The sequence below is a fragment of the Eucyclogobius newberryi genome, unplaced genomic scaffold (assembly GCF_026437365.1).
Source record: "Eucyclogobius newberryi isolate DKJ021-1_F unplaced genomic scaffold, fEucNew1.0.hap1 SCAF_12, whole genome shotgun sequence".
In the NCBI taxonomy this organism is placed as follows: domain Eukaryota; kingdom Metazoa; phylum Chordata; class Actinopteri; order Gobiiformes; family Gobiidae; genus Eucyclogobius; species Eucyclogobius newberryi.
The window spans coordinates 24106211-24123710 of record NW_027315746.1 but is presented as its reverse complement, the minus strand read 5'-3'; the positions used below and the strand labels follow the sequence as shown (position 1 = coordinate 24123710).

The 17500-nt window shown below is 37.1% G+C and overlaps 1 protein-coding gene across 1 annotated transcript in view; it reads left to right on the top strand.

Moving 5' to 3' along the window:
- Nucleotides 1-17500, top strand: part of LOC140356547 (adenylate cyclase type 1-like) — a 62660-nt gene that overhangs the window by 647 nt on the left and 44513 nt on the right. The window contains exons 1-3 of the mRNA XM_072441573.1: nucleotides 1-19; nucleotides 8384-8533; nucleotides 9686-9804. The exon at nucleotides 1-19 is cut by the window's left edge and continues 647 nt beyond it. Coding sequence (XP_072297674.1) covers nucleotides 1-19; nucleotides 8384-8533; nucleotides 9686-9804 — 288 coding nt within the window. The remainder of the gene's footprint in view (nucleotides 20-8383; nucleotides 8534-9685; nucleotides 9805-17500) is intronic.

The window sequence follows — 17500 nt, the reverse complement described above, 5'->3', positions numbered from 1 at the left end:
GCAGAAACTGTGGAGGACAGTAAGTGCGCACTGTACACGGTCTGCACTTGTCTATTGTGTATTATAAATCTGTGCTTACTACTAGAACTTTGGACACTCGAAACAACTAGGCTCAAGTGTCCAAAGTTCTAGTTGTCTATGTGTTTTTTGTTGTTTACCTCATCTTGGTTTCATTTTGGGCAGAAGACATGGTGATGGTTCAGTGTTGGTTTAGCACTGGCACAGTTTGGCTCAGTGTGGAATGTATCAGACTGGATTTGTTTTAGACTTGGCCTTGGTTTTGCGGCTTTGCTCACGTGTTCTCCCCTGTCCATTGTACGCCGGGTTAGCCAGGGTCAACCGGAGATAGCCTATATTTTGTTAAGAGTAACTTTTCTGGTAGAATCGGTCGCGCAATTGTTCAATTACAGATGGTTTTACCGATCAAAAACTTGAAAAACATGAACTTACTGGCAGCGGGGTTGCCTTTCCACAGATCTGACCTATAATTTGACCTGATGGTGTCACCTGCACGGAACCACCACCTGAAAAGTTACTGCATCTTAAGATACATACAATCGTAGTATCAAATCCAATCAAACTGTATGTATAAAGTGCTTTCCATACATAAAATCTAAGACAAAGTGCTTTACCGTCAATTAAAAAACAATCGCACATAGTTTAGGTAAAAGTATTTCTCTCTGGGCCTCAGGGCTGATGGAGCTGGAGAGAGTTTCTGCTTTACAGGAGTTCTAAAATGCAGTTAAATAGAACATCATGTTGGCAGGTGTCATCAGGAGACATGGAGCTGTAAAGCTGTGTATTATCAGCATAAATGTAGAAGTTCCATATCTCCTGATGACATTTAAACCCAGACGGAGCATGCACAGGGTAAAAAGCACAGCCAAAAATCAAACTCTAGGGAAATTTACTTTAGAGGAGCATGTATCTACACTATCTTAAAAGTTATTTATGTGAGATAAGAGATGATCCAACTGTGAACAGCACGAGAGAGGTCACGGTGTTTTTGTTGACTTAAAAGAATAGTGTGAACCAACACTGTCACCTTTTGTGCGTGATATTTAATCTAAAATAACTCACCGTGTTTGCCAGGGCTGTTTTGGTGCTGTGGTTCACCTTAAAACAAGACAAAACATTTTTTTAAATGCTGTGATTATCCCAAACAAATTGGTTTGGCAAAAACATTTTTTTTCTAAAATTGTACTTAAAATGGTTTGTTAGATTCTGGTCTCTAATTGTTAAAATCATTCAAATCTAAATGGCCCTTCTTCAGCAGGGGTTACTTTAAAGGCAGTGGTGAGGCTATATATTGGTAATAATTGGTAATTGGTGGTTTAGTTGTATATTGTAAATGGAATAATTATAGCTATTAATTAAATGTCAATATTAATAGGAAAAAATATGTAACCATAAAAAGAAGTATGATTCTATAATTCAAGATCAACAAAAAATGTTATGTTTCCAATTTGTTGACATCAAGACAAAGGCAGAGGAGGTAATGAGTGTACTATTTAATTATTTTTTAAAGCAAAGGGCTGAATGTAGTCAGCCATGTTTTATTTAGTACTGTGAGAAACGAGGCCCCATTGAAGACAGACTGGGAAACCCTTGTATTGTATTAAGACTCTGAGTTCAGCACTAAGGACAGCTCCCTGAGGTTACTCTTGATGAGATTTGCACTTACTTTGATCTCAATTTTCGAAAGTGTAATTCAGTCACGACTCGCTTTGTTTCATAAAATATTCCCAGTTTGGCTGGACTCGGAAAGTTGTAGATTAACTGCAGGGAGATGGTGTCTGCAAAGAACTGAGAGAATTATAACTATTTGGCTTTCATAGATCATTTGTACAAAACCAGGACACTGCATGAACAAAACCAGGCGTAAACAATAGTTAAAGTGAGATAAACCAGGCTCCAAACCACAAACAATGACTTAGTCAGGCCTATCCAACAACTGAAACACAATCAAGACTAAATAAGCACAAAACCATGCAGGTCTGAACCAAAATAAGGGAAATAATTGGCCAGTTATTAAAAAATGTATAGAGATCAAATTAGCGATACTTCGGAACTTTTATGGGTCATTTTACTGTCCATTCTCTTTTGTCGGGTATTTAAACCTCAACTAATACATTTAAAGACATGTTTGAACACATTTCTGTCAACAAGCAAGACTAAACTGGACTAAACCAGAGACAAAACCAGGATTAATATGATAACACATAATCTTGTCTGAATATCATTATGGGCTTATCGGGAGACTCCAAAAAAGTATCAATATAGTCATTTAAATTTGTTAATATCCCTAAGGCCAGTATAAAAAAAAATCACATAAAACCATAAAGTACACATTACAGGTGCTGTATATAACTTTACTGATGAAGAATCCGCCACATGCTTGTTTCTATGGAGATGTTATTACTTTAGAGTTTAATGCCATAGAGTGGAACATTCCAGACAAAGTAAAACATCTCTGTGGTGACTAACAGGTGTAATCTCCACCAGAAAAGGTACATACAGTGCACTTTTGAATAAACAAACTCCAGGACTAAACAAGTAATATTATGTCTCAGCTATGTTTCCACCTCAGTTTGTGGGTGTTTCCTCCTGTTTCCACACAACCTGTGCATTTATTTGGCTAGGTTCTTTTAAAAGTCAGATGCCTTAACTGTTGCAACTAGCCCCCAAATGTATAAGTGAAGTGTTATTCCTCGAGGGACACATTGACAATACACATTTATATGAAATTAAAACCTGCTAACCTCACCACTGTTGCTCCAAACTCTCAAAAACACAGAAAAACCAAACTACAGATCCGCTCATGGTCTGTAAGGTTGTGGCGGTCATAGGGGAGAAGAGGCAATGAGTAACCTGAATGACTCGCTGCACGTATCAGAAGTAGGCCAAGTTCGCGGGCCGCCCTTTAACCACACATTTACTTCACATTTACAAAAAGGAGGACAGGGCCAGGCGTGCATTTCAGAGCCACGATATGCGTGTCCGCGTCCGCCTGCACTTTTACATCTCGCAAACATGTCAGGTGCGCGGAGCGACGATCCATCCATCACATCATTGGGAAAACCTCAGGGGTAATAGAACATTTCTGCCTGACATGAAAGATTGTGCATTTCACCCAGAGCCGGAATTGCGATCTGATCAGTCCTCCAAGCTCGCGGATGATGAGTTTGTATTTGCGGCGGACAACATTATTTTCCTTGTACGTTCAGGCTATGAGGTACCTGTGTAGCCCTGTGAAGGACGGCGTTAGACCAGAGATAGATAATCCATTAAGCTTAGAGATGAGCTGAGTGACATGACCCCGTGTACTGCGGGCGTTCTCCAGCCACCCGCAGGGCTCCCAGGCACTCGGGCCGCGCTAGCTTTAGCTTCCTGTGCGGCTCAATACATCTCATTACTGTTACAACATAGACAGGAATATAGCAAAACGACACTAGGTCATGGTTGTCATCGCCGGGTGCAATATTGGCCCGTAATAGGTCATTTAGTCTGTGTTAGGAGACTTAAATGTCTTGGGAAATACAGAGCTGAAAGTTCAATTGTTGCTACCTCTAAGCAATTTAAGCGTTACACCCCTTCATGCGTGAACCTTTGCCTTACTAGCTTGACTGTACCTCGAATTTGACATTTTTTATGCTTTGCCTGTAAGCTGCGAGCAGACAGCAGATTATTATATATTTTTTAAAGGAATGTTAAAAATAAAACAAGGAAAATGTGTGAAAAAGGAAAAAGGAGCGCATCAACAGAAAACCACATTTTACATGACATTTGAAATACAAAGAGTAACATTAACATTTTAAAGGGTGCACTAAGCTACTTTTCTGGTGAAAGGTTTGCTACCTGATTGTCTCCATGGAGTTGTTATTACTTTGCCTGAAATGTTCCACAATATGGCATTAAGTGCCTTGAAGGTGGAAAAAGTGCTGTATAAATACACTTTTATAATAATAATAAAACATAAAGCCATAGTACGTAACATTTTAGCCAAAAAATAGACTCAAATAAAAGTATGTTTTTTTGTTGTTGTTGCTGTTGTTATTTTTATTGCACTGAAAAACAGGCATTCTTACTGTGAGCGGGCTCACATCTCCACAAACCTGACTCGTACTTGACCTGGAGGAGGAGCCTCCATTTGCTTGCTTCCATGGAAATGTTGTTTCTTTGGCTGTCACATTTCACAGTATTGCATAATACTTATCTATTGTGTTCCAAAATATGGTTTAAGTTAGTAACTCTGCTTCCATGGAATCGTGCAGGTGTCTATCCACCTCAAGAAAGGTGTTACTGGTCAGATCTGTTGAGAGGCAAGCCTGCTCACTGTAAGAATCTGAGCTTTTCAGGGATTTTCAATTAAATATGCAAGATAGATACTATGCATCTGGGAAATATTCACAGCACTTCACTTTTTCTACAATTTGTTATGTTACAGCCTTATTCCAAAATGGATTGAATTTATTGTCTGCCTCAAAATTCTACAAGCAATAACCCATAATGACAATGTGAAAGAAGGTTGTTAAAATTCTTAGCTAAAAAGCACAGGTACATAAGTATTCACAGCCTTTGCTCAGCACCTTTGGCACTAAAAATAGCCTCAAGTCTTTTTGGGTATGAGCTACAGGCTTGGCACACCTATTTATGGGCAGTTTCTCCCATTCTTTTTTGCAGAACCTGTCAACCATCTGGTTGGATGGTGAGCAGTGCACTGTAATTCCATTGTCATACTGCTTTTCTGTGGAGAAAAGCTGATGGCAGAAAAGATACATACTACACCTTAAACAGATCATTTTATCAACAAACTGAATCGAGGCAATGCCAAGTTGTTTTAAAAGCATTCCATTCTGTTTCAACAGACAGTAGAAGAATAATTTGTAAAACAACACTGTCCACAATGTCCCTACAGACAAGCCAATATAATGTATTTATAGAGCTGAAAGTTTAGATGTTTTATGTTGTATGGTGTGTCTAGTCATTAAGTCTAGTTAGCTCACCAGCGGTAACCTGCAGTGCAGCTCGCCTCCATATCCATTTATTATTCTCTCAGAAGCTTTGACAAGACTTTTAAAAAAACAGTGGGAAGGGAGTGAACTATTGATCACAGGATTCAACTGAAGAACACATGTAATACACATAGTGGACCAGAGGCTACATCAGTCAGCGGCGCTTCAGTGGCACGTTTATGGATGTATTGGTAGATTTCTGATTCTGTTCCTCTCAGATCGGGAGAATAACCTGTTTTCCAGTGTCACATTTATCCAACCACACCCCTAAATCTGCAGATTAACTTGAAATAGATGTAACCATTTTACCTAACAAATGTTGTGCTTTCACCTGAAAATGTAATACAAATCAGAAAGGGTTATTGTCATTGTCAGGGAACAAAATTCACAGGGTAGGAACTTGCTTTGGTGATTTGGTTCAACATACAACAATGGACAATAATTAAAGCAAGATATTAAATCAAATAAAGCATACATTAAATAAAAACAATTTAAATGAACTATAACATTGATATCTAGTAACACTAAATATCTGAATAATATTTTACAGCAGAAGATCAGTTGAAATAGTGAATACTGACTTTACCAGCATCAATATCCTGATTTCCATATAGGCAAATCTTCAGTTTAGTTAGAAACGTTATTACATTTTTGTTATGTTCATTGGGCATGTTTTTGGTGTTGCATTTGCAGTTTTTGCGCTGCCTTGTGTTGAATTTACCACTGTATGTAATCACACCACAAGGGAAAAACTGTATTTTTGTACATTGCACATATTGCAGTATTATAATATTATTAATGATAAAACTAAATATGTCCTGAATAATAATTGAAAATACAATAATTAAAAATACAAACATTTAAATGGCATAGGACTATAAGGGATTGGTAATAAGATGACAAGATATAGGACTATTGATCTTACAATTCACATTAGAAAAGGCTTCAGAAGTAGTTATCTGGATCAAGAAATTGCTGCTGGAGTGGGTCCAGAACAATGCTTTTTTTCAGTACATATTCATAATGTATATGATCTCTAGAAGGCTTAGAATGAACAATGAATTCAAATACTGCCGGTAGTCCTTTGAAGAAAATCTTCATTTGGTGATACTGCCTTGTAGATTTCTATAATGCGCTCCCAAAACCCAAAAGGTGCCAAAACTTGTTTTTAAAATAAATATACTCTTTCGATTCTAGGTTTGGGAACTATTTTTTTTCTGTATCAGAAGTAGCCTTTTTATTCAGTACCTTTAACAGTAACCAGTCGTACATGTGCGTCAGGAATGCCTTTGGGACCGGGATCCAGACAAGGTCAAAACTTTACCAGAACGCAAACAGTACGTGAGAATATATGTTCTCAGAAATGCCAACATACAATGTAACTGCCTATCTGACCTAATCTAAACTATACTGGATTTAATATTTGTTGGTGACTGTCGCCTGGCTCCGTTTTGTTTAGTGATCTTTAGACCCCAAACGTTCGGGGCACTGGCGCTGTTGTTGTATGTTTTTACTTCCATCACAAAGAGTTTTTATAATCACCATCTCTAATTCCTCGTCTCATAACAACTTTTTGCAGTTTTCATGAGTGAGATGAGAGATGCACTCACGGCTCAACACCTTCAACATTAAAGTTAAACATATCTAGTAAAGTTACCGGATTAAGGAAAACAGTTGGCAGAACGCACCGTGACAATTGTCGGCTCAAATTAAGCCTTTAAATGTTTAAACGTTTAAGATTGCCGTAAATGCTGTTTCTATCGAGCCCCGGAACTCTTAAATCTAATGATGATAGATAATTTACGCTTTAAACCAGTTGTTTTAGTGAGGAAATGGATCTGAATGCATTAAAAACTCTCTCCAAACTTTGTCACAGAACATATTGTGCAGTCCACTTGTGCCACCAGCCTCAGTCAAGTAGAAACATTCCTTCTCTTCTCAGCAGCTACAAGGTTGAAAGAAGTCACGCTGCCTCGTGATGGATGAACCCAGAGCACAGAAATGCAACTGTTTAAATGTTACTAATCCAGAAATAGGAAAATGTTCTCTCACTATTTAGGCCTACATCTCTAATAAGGACTGCTAAGAGATTGGTGTGAAGTCAAAATGGTACAAGCACAGTTTAAAATTAGACGATGTTCATTAATTATGTACTGAATGACAGATGGAATATATTGCAGAGGCTTTGGCCAATTTCAGAACAGGATATTACTGCAATAAAATAAAGACTTGATAAGAGCATCCATCGTTCAAAGGCAGAGTACAAACATTAATTTATTCATTTATCCATTTATTAGTAACATTTTTTTTTCTTGGTCATTTTCTAAATTAATACATTTCCTAATTTTTGGTAACGCCTTGGTAAACTCATTATAAGCATTAGTAAGCTCTAGTTATCTGTTTATGCACTTACAAGGCATTTACTAGCATTTGTATACATAAAAAACATATTTCATGACACATAACATATATTTAGTCTTATCAAACCATGTACAAAATGATTATAAGAGCAATAATATGATCCTTATTAAACTAGTTTCATTAACCAAATGATAAATTGTATTAAATGCCTTATAATTTACTAAATAACTACTGATTTTTATTTGTTTCGTAGGAACCTAATTTTAAAACCCAATATTTTACTTCAGTTCAATAAAAATAATCATCATCATCATAAATAAGAATGAGCAACCTACGACAAATTGCATTCTGCTTTTTTAAAACATTTGCCTTATATTATTAGATTTTTTGTTAACCTTTTGTCCTTAAATTATCATCTGTTTTCTCTCAGCATAACAATTAAACAATTACTCATAAACAATCCTACTTTAAATCGCATGATGAATGCAACAGCTCAAGGCTCTAGTGTTGGGACCAGGCATGGACCGAAATGGATTTAATGAGCCAAAACCATAATCTGTTATTTGGTTTGCTGCTATGGCCGAAAAAACTATATTTGCAAATACCAATATTTATCCATAGCAAGGCCCACAAAGCTTAAATTCACTTTCACTTCATGTATTTACCTCTAATATAAAATAACATGGCATGGTTGTGTAGACAGACGGTCCAATTGTTCTGCTATTTCCATTTTTACTCATTATTCTGTTCAAAAAAACAAATCTGATGCACTGAGGACACATTAGGAACGAAAAATATAAGATAAGATATTCCTTTATTGTCCACACACAGATAACTTATAGGAAGTTTAAAAAACACTTAGAACTCTTATATATCGGCGCCAAATATCGGCTAATCTTTTCAATAATGACTATAAAAAAATACTATAATGACTGCTATAAAACCCATTCTGATACATTATCGTGATCACAAGAATGTACAATCTCACTTTGTTTGTTTCCCTGCAGCTTGTGGCCAACACAGTGCTCTTCACCAGCGTCAACCTGTCGGGGCTGTTTGTGCGCATCCTGACCGAGCGCGCCCAGAGGAAGGCGTTTCTGCAGGCCCGGAACTGCATCGAGGAGCGGCTGCGCATGGAGGACGAGAACGAGAAACAGGTACAGCTCCGACACAGCCTGGGTAAAATTAGACTGCCCCCCCACCCTCCGATCGCAGCATGAGTCACTGAGCTTTATGTATTTCTGTCACACTTCCCATACCCTTTGGTCTAGTTCGCATCTTCACTATCGGGTGGGAACTTTTGAACGCAAAAGGCAAAAAAGTGACTTATCTTTCTGTATTTGTCATGCTTTTTTATTCGTAATGTCTTCGAGGCACAGACAAGGAGTAATTAAAGATTCTTATGGCTGTACTTTGTAGTGGGATCTGGGAAAAATAAATAAAATACATATATTTATCTGAAATTAACTCTGAAATGCCCTTTTTATACAAACAAACAAACAAACACGCAACGTTCCAAAGCAGTTCACTGTGATTGGTCAGTTTAAATGTATTCTATGTTCAGATAGAACCTTATATCACCAAGTTAATATTGAAAATTGAAATCGTTTTTGCTCATAACATCGTAAAAATGGCACAAAACTCAATAACATTTGGATATATTATTTAGTGAAGTCGCCCAGGAACAAGAATATGTGAAAAACAAAAACATAAAATTCCAAGGGAACAAAATAAATCACAAGTTTGATATAAGTGCTAATATTGGTATTGGTGATATTGGAGAGTTTTCCCCAGCTATTGGTATTGGTCCAGTTTTGAAAATTGAGTCAATATTTGGCACTGATATTTTCCCCAAGCTTCCAATTCTCAATGTGCCATTTTATGCATCAAATGTGTCTTTTTCAACAGCTGAGTTAAAATGCAAAATGCTGTCTGCCTCTAATTATAACGCATTTTCAATAACCTCAAGATGTGATGCTGGTGCGCTGTTGTGAAACATGCTTATAAACTCCTAATGGAAATAAATTAGGATTCTCAAAATGTATTAAGAAAGTGAGAAATATGCGAATGTAATGACAAAATGATCAATTTATGGGCCGAAAGACTTAAAATATATAAAATCTGAAAGAACCACAAAACACACACAAATCCATAATATTAGACCATCCCCCATATTTCTGTACCTCCTTTCCCCCCCTTTTCTCTAGCTAGCACTTTGTCTCATAATAACTTTTCATTGCAAAGGCAAAACAGGGAGAACTCACTTATCTTTTTGTATTTGTCATGCTGCTTAATTCACGCACACACAGGAGCGCCTGCTAATGAGCCTGTTGCCCAGAAACGTAGCTATGGAGATGAAAGAGGATTTCCTGAAGCCCCCAGAAAGGATCTTTCACAAAATCTACATCCAGCGCCACGACAATGTCAGGTAACATCACACACGCGCACACAGCTGTGACACTGAACCTGACAAGCATTTGCATCGCAGCTTGTTTAAAAGTGTGTTCTGCTCAGGTGGATTCTACCGCGCCACAGAATCTTTGCACAAAATGGCTCAGACAGGAGTAACTAAACATGTCCTAAAGCTCTTGAGACTGTCATTTGTAGTGTGATATGACCCAGATGTGAGCTTAGTTACAGAAGTCTCACTTTTTGTAGTATTTATTTCAAAAACACTGTGTAGAGTTTGAACTGCAAAAGCTCAGGATCCAGAATATACACTTTACGAAGCGTGAGTCTGGTCACCACGCCTTGAGCCAAACTCAAACAGAACCGTGCAATCAGGTTTCTTTAGTTCAGTGAAACAGTGGAGCTCAAACGTCTCTCCCCTCCGACAGATTTATGCTTCACTCATTGATTCTGCTGAAATCTGTGATGTTTTTTTGTCCCTGTGATATGAATTTTTTTATCCTTTATGTTTGCTTCATCAGTGTTGGTAGCGTTACTTTTAATAGTAACTCGTTAGGTTACCTTGTTACTGTCCTGGAAAACTAAAGCATTAAATTGTGCTACTTTGTTAAAAAAGTAATGTGTTGGAGTACTCTTGCGTTACCAGTTATCAACATTATTGAATAACCTTTATCGTTTGCCGACAATCCCTTTGCGTTGCTGAACACAGTAACATAATCATTAAAATATCAAATAAACTAGCAAAGTAAATATGTTTTTCTGTGCTTTATTTATCTTTTATGTTGACAGATTACCATAGTACAATGCCATGAAATAAGCAGTGAAAAACATTGCTAAAACAACATTAGTGGATTGACAAGAGCCCCGGCGCACAACAACAGAACACGCTTGTTTTAGCACTGTTGTTTATTCAAATCAAGCTCACCACATGCTGTTACCCTACATTTACTCCTCAGCTACAAAATAGTGGTTATAACAAAGGAGAGTTTTTCAAAACGTGCATCTGAAAGTTTATTCCCTTTGGCGTGAGGACAAGACTCCCAGTCACAGTTCTCATGCTCACAACACGGTGAGTGTTCAGTGCTGCGTCTCTTACTCTGCGGCTGGGAAACAGACCTGGCTCTGGTGAGGAGATGTGAACTAACCAAAACTAACTAAGTACTAGATTACATGGGTGCACAAAACTATTGTGTCACTCTAATAAAGTCATTTGAGTACTCTAACTCGTTACCAGCTATCCTGTACCCCAACTCTGTTCCTCAGAAGCAGCCATGTTTGTTTCTAAATGAAAGGAGCATTACCCTGATTGGCTAATCCACCTGTCAATCACACCCATCTGAACTTGCTGAAATTACAGCGACCAGACTGATATTGATCCGTATGAAAATACAGAGAGAGGCAAATACACAATACAAATCATTGGGAAAATGTTCTAGTAGAAGGAAAATAGATTTAGATTAGATTTTAGATTTATTTAAAAGGGACAGTGCATATTATATATGTATAATATACAATGTAAATATGCCAGAATTAGCCTATCGGCTACTTTCCATCTGTCGTCTCTGGCAGGTCAGCACAGAAACAACATATAACATGTAACATACACAGCACACACGTTCAAAACAAATGACAACATTAGAGTTAAACAACTGAATGTCTCTGAAATGCTGTTCTAAGTCATTATTACTCAAATATAAGGGAAATGTATGACCCAAACCACTACTAGTACTGAGTACAGGTTTGTTCATAACATGTATTACAAAAACTGATTTATGAGGTAATGTGATCAGACAGACGAAACCTTAAATATCGGCCTAATTCTGGTATTTACAAAGAATAGACAAACTTAAGTCCAATCTAAAGGTGTAAGAAGCACCAGAACGGAAACCAAAACTCAAGAATTCTGTTACTTCAAACTAAACATTACTCATGTAGGAGTAAAAGTACTGTGTTTGAAAACTACTATTTTAGCATCTTATTAAGGCTCTTAGTTTATTAACAGATACAGGTTTTTGTCTTATTAACATAAAATATAAGCATAAGCCATGTAAAAATAATTTGTACTTATTAATGCCTTATAAATAGTTTGCAAATAATTACTTTAAAGCCTTTACAGACAATGCTAAAGCTGATATAACATAACAGTAATTTAAACACATGTGAAGCTCTAATTAATCCTTAAACATATCCGTTTCAAGTCAAACTCTCGACACAGACTAATTCTGGCTGACCTTACACAGGTTTTTCTCTGCCCTTCTCTCCAGGATGTGTTCACAATCTGTCTGGGTTTTTTACTTTACAGTGGAAAGAGAGGCAGATTAGAGTCCGTCTGGGGGAGGTGGAGAGAGATCCTGGGCCCTTACGCAACATCCTGGGCCCCTGCCAGGCTTCAGCTGTTTAAGGGTCATAGTGGTACGGCTAAGGAACACAAGCTTCCACCGAGGGTTAATGTCCTTTCAATTCCTATTTACAGCCGTACAAGAGCCAATAACATTGACCAAAAAGAGCGTGTCTCATATATTAATATCTCTTTATATAAATATGTCTAAAACCTGGATGGTGCCATAGTATAAAAAACTGATCCAAAGCTTTAATAATTTCTCTGCAATTGCCTTGGCCTAAGTGTGTAAAATAATATGTCTCTATGTGTAAACTTATTTCTACATTGTTTTCGCTCAAAGGGTTAAAAGGGTCATTTAATGTATTATTGAATTACATAACTCTAATATTTGATTGTGTTTGAATATATTAAACAAAAACAATTACCAGTGAACCCAAAATCTAAATCTTAGAAATGTAGGATTCCAAATAAAGCCTCAAGCTAAAGTGGAAAAACTACTCAAGCAAACAAAGCACATTGGGTATTTTCAAAGGATGAACCACAAAAGAGAAAAAAAACACATCATATCATTAATATGGTCAACAATAAGCTTTTGTCAAAAAATGAAAGGGTTGAGTGCATCGATGGGTCAGATGTTCTGAAGGAGCCAGGTGCTCTTCAAGGATCCAGGGGAAAAAAAGAAAATCCGAGGCACTCGGACATAAATGTCCTTTATTGTGGTTATAGAGACACGCAAAATGTCCCTGTAGCTTTTGTGCAAGATCGGGGTCGGTTCTAGCTATAGACAAGTGGGCATTGCCCAAACAAACTTATGTGTTGTTCACCCAATCTAAAACTTGCACCCCGCACATCCGTTTGAGCAGCCAAAGGCTGGGTCTGTGCACAAGGCACATGGAGGAGTGTTGGCACGAACCTCATCCCACTGCCCCAGGACTCGCCTCTGTGACTGTGGAATGGGACGCACACTGCAAATGAATATTATTAGCCCTGGTTTTTAAACATTAAACAACAAAAACAAGCATAAATTAAAAAAAAAAAAACATTCACAGTCTCTGTGATGAATGTGGCCAAATATAATTCTAAAATTACAACACACACCTATTATCAATGTAAGAACAGCCTAACTAAGTAGAGCCCCGCCCTGCAACAATAATCAACCTACTTTTAACATTTGTGTAAAGTAATAGTTTATTTCCTTTCTGTGCTAAAATGGGGGTGTATAAGACCTTGAGAGTTTCATAATAGCCCAAGTTTTCTGTCAGTCCTCCCAAGATCAGCAGCTGTGCAAGAGCCCAAAGCCACAATAAAGAACTTTTATGTCGGATTGCCTCAGATTATCCTTTTTATTTTAAAATACATTTATGTCACTTGTGGGAAGAGGGAAGAGTAACGAAACTTTTTATAATGATTATATTGTGACCTGAATTATCGATTAAAACCTTATAATCGTGACATCACACACTACCAACCTCTGCTTTTAAAGAGCCTAAACGTGCTCGTACTGGCTCAATAACTGCTTTACTTTTCTCTCTGCAAACGTCTTCTCTTCCTCTCTCTTCACGCTGGCCCTGTTTTACGCAGATCTGGTTATTTGGATAGCTCTCCTCACCTCTAACTCATCTCCGTGTGTTCTCTGCAGAAGGAAAGAGAGATCGAGGAGCACTGTTTGCTTAGCCGCGGGATTAAATTGCTGCCGGGGATTAAATGCAATAGAGACCACGCTTGGATTACGTAACAGTGGAGAGTGTTGGTTAAATATGGACACATCTTCAAGTGCAATCATTTTTCATATGCGGCATTCTGTTTCAGTGTCGTTAATATTATTATTTGACTGATTATTCCAAGTTTATTTTTGTCTTCGACTGCTGTTAAGTAATAATTTCCTTTATAATAAAAGTAGTGATAGTTATAGTTGGATTTGTACAATATCTGAAATGCGATACGGCTGTTAAATTATGTGATATAGATATTTTTACCATGTTACTATACAATAGTATCATTAAAACAAAACTAAAACGTAACAGAGATATAACTGAAACTGGATCAAGACTATTTTAGACTGAAAAAGGGAAATCATCACGTTTTCTTTTTAAAAACATGCCTTTTTAATATACTTCTTTTCACTTATATCGAAACTAAAATGCGCACGCCTTAATTTACTAGTCAGAAAAAAGCTATCTCCAAATGTTTATACTCCTTCTTTTACTTCAACTTATTATAACGTCTACTACAGGTTACAACATGCTTAAAGTACCATAAGTGATGATGTATCAGAGGTATTAGTAATAGTAACAGTAACAGCCAGGAGTGGGCAATATTGTAGTAGTATAGTTTATGCCATGGAGTCACAAAGTCAGTAGCAGTAGTAGTAATAATAGTAGTAAATGTAGTGGTGTTGATTATTCACAATAGGATTTTACAGTGAAATCTATTCTCAAAGTAATTCATTGTTATTTTGCTCATAGTGCAGTTGTACACACCCCGTAAAGGATTTTCCACTGCACATCATATTGACTCTTATACAAGTATAGTTTAGCAGTGGTGTAGCTTGTGCGCTTTCAGCCTCAATCCTTTTGCGTGTAATAGCTTTTTAATACATGAATAATGAGTAAACTGTGGCCAATTGTGCTGTGCTTTCACCTTCCAATATTAGACCATAATTTAGCACTTACTTTAGCACAAGAACATTTGTTTCACATCCCTGCTTTCATATCAACTCATTTGTCAGAGAATTATGTGTACTGAATCTCTCTATTATTAACTAATACTCCAGACTTTCACAGAACAAAAAGAATAATTATGTTCCAGTGTATTACATTAGACGTCTTCATTCAGACACAACCTTATTGATTTCACTTTAAGAGATTTAAGTAATTTTTTTTCATACATTCAGTTGACTTAAAACACAATCATTTTTTAGCAGTTACAACTTGCAACATGAACACAAATAATACTGCAGTACCTGCTTGTCAGTGCCCCCTCTCGTCAGCCCTCGGAAGCTGGACGGGGCCTGGTCAGTACTGGGATGGGAGGTGCCCGGGAACACCAGGGGGCACAGTGGGGTGGTCGGGGGGGTGATGGCGCAGATTGGCAGCCTCCCTTCCATCAGTCTGCCCCAGGGCAGGACACTATGAGTGTTGTGAAAAGGCCCTATGTAAAGAGTACAAACAGTTAAGAGTACAAATAGTCATAGTCGTGTGGGTACCAGATTGTAACATGAGTCTTTATAATCAGACAACGATTACAATTATCAAAATACAAGTTACCATCCTTTTTTTAATAGTGAGTTTGTCAAGTCACATTAGTTGATTAATCGTTGCAGTCCTGAACTTGACAATGAGGAAAAGGCTCAATATTCAATATACATTTTAGTACAACAATGATAATAAAAACACCCAGGCCAACGTTCTTAAATAAGTTTTGCCTAGTGAAATATAGGGTGAATAAAATGGAAAATGTATATAGAATATAAACTAAACTTTTTTAGTATCGCTACTTCTTCAAATGAGTATCTAGGTTTTTTTTTTTAAATACCGGTACTAGTTTTAGTATTGATTAGTTTGGGAATCAATATCTTTGACAACCCTTGTGACTATAATTTCGGTAATCTCTCAATATTTACCATTTTACCACAATTTAAACTTCTGGGTACTTGTGATTTTGGGCCTTACAAAAATAAATTGATTTGATTTGATTTGGGTACTTTACTTTTACTTTGCTTGTATTTGATAAGAACTATTATAGTATATTGAAGTTAATTGAGTTTCCTTGACGTTGTAAGAAATCAACTACAAACTAGTCTGGCAAACTGCTTCTCCATTACCACTGTAGACACTGTTAGGAGGAGATTAGCATAATTAGCTGAATGAGTGGTTCCGATGTGTGTTTCTGGAGTGGAACTGAGGGATGAGGGACAGAGATAGAGAGAGCACATGATTATTGCACAGATGATAACAGCGTTTGTGTTTGAATAGATTTACAATGGCTGGCCACAGTGATTATGTGGTGTGATAAACAGTTGGGCTTTATGCACAACAGAGTCATTGTTTCTGTTTGTTTAGTCAGAGCCGTTTGACAATTTACACAGATGTTAATTCAAGTAGATGCACAGCCATGTCTAGAATGGTTGTTAGATGTTTGTAATGCATTTTCAGAACACACACAAGAAACAACTGGCATTAAACTTTCTCCCAAAGGAAAGATAAGATCAGTAACAATGATAAAAATGGCGGTACAAATGAAGATTTAGGCCACAATGGTTCAAAAAACATATCTTGACCTGTTCACTTAAGAGTCTGCGTTTCCATGCTATATAACAAATGTTTTTTTTTTTTTTTTTAACAAATACAATCTAAATCATTCCTTAATTATGCTTTTTAATAATGAGACCGATCTCAGCAATTCACAAAAAGGCGTTTAGTAATTCCAATTTTCCGACGCTACGAGACTTGGCTAAAGCTAGAGTAAACAAGAAAAAACGACTTCCAGTTTATTGTTAGCTTTTTCTGCCTTTATTTCACTTCTCTGCATCTACTACACCGCGTTTTAATGTCTCTCTACATAATGCATTGTGCATGGGTAATGTTAGAAGCATTATGCACTTGAAATATAATATTTTCGGTCCTTTCGGTGTGTCAATAAACAGGAAACAGCTGATGCTAACGTGCGCTAGCTTTGTTTTGCTAAGTCTGTCGGCTCAACATATAAGTTAAAATCACTGGAAATGCGGCAGTTTAAGACAAGATCAAGTCGGAGTTTGGTGAGGAATTATTATTTTCATTTTATATTGCCTTCTCTCGTGTCCTTGTGCAAAAGTGAGCCAAAGTGAGCTAGACTGTTTTGGAAGCTCGTGCCACTCACAGCCTCCTTTGGATTCACCAGTTCATTTGTGACGGTGGAGACACTCTCCACCGTCTGATACCAATTCGCTCTGAAGTGAACCAGTCAAAACATGGCTATGGTGTGAAGGTGTAGTTTAGAATAGTCTTGTTGATGATGATATGCCATATATGGTGAAGATAAAGGTTTTGCTCTTCCATAGTTCAATATGGTTTTCTCAGCAATAACACAGGTAATTGTAACTGATTATATTGAAATAATTATAGAGGCCATATTGTCTAAAATCCACCTTAATAATCGTTTGACCTTGTTGTACATACAGCATTGTTTCCTCATAATTTCTTTCCTCAAAGTTGTATTTTGATTCATTCATTTCTGCCTGTATTGCCCTGCATCTCTGTTCTTAGTTAAAAAAGGAACACTCTGAGTGACACATGTGGGGTTCTAAAATGTCATGTAGCAACTTAATAAAATAAAATGAAAAAAATAAACGACGTGAAATGTCACTATGAAGAGGCGGGGCTTTATTCATATT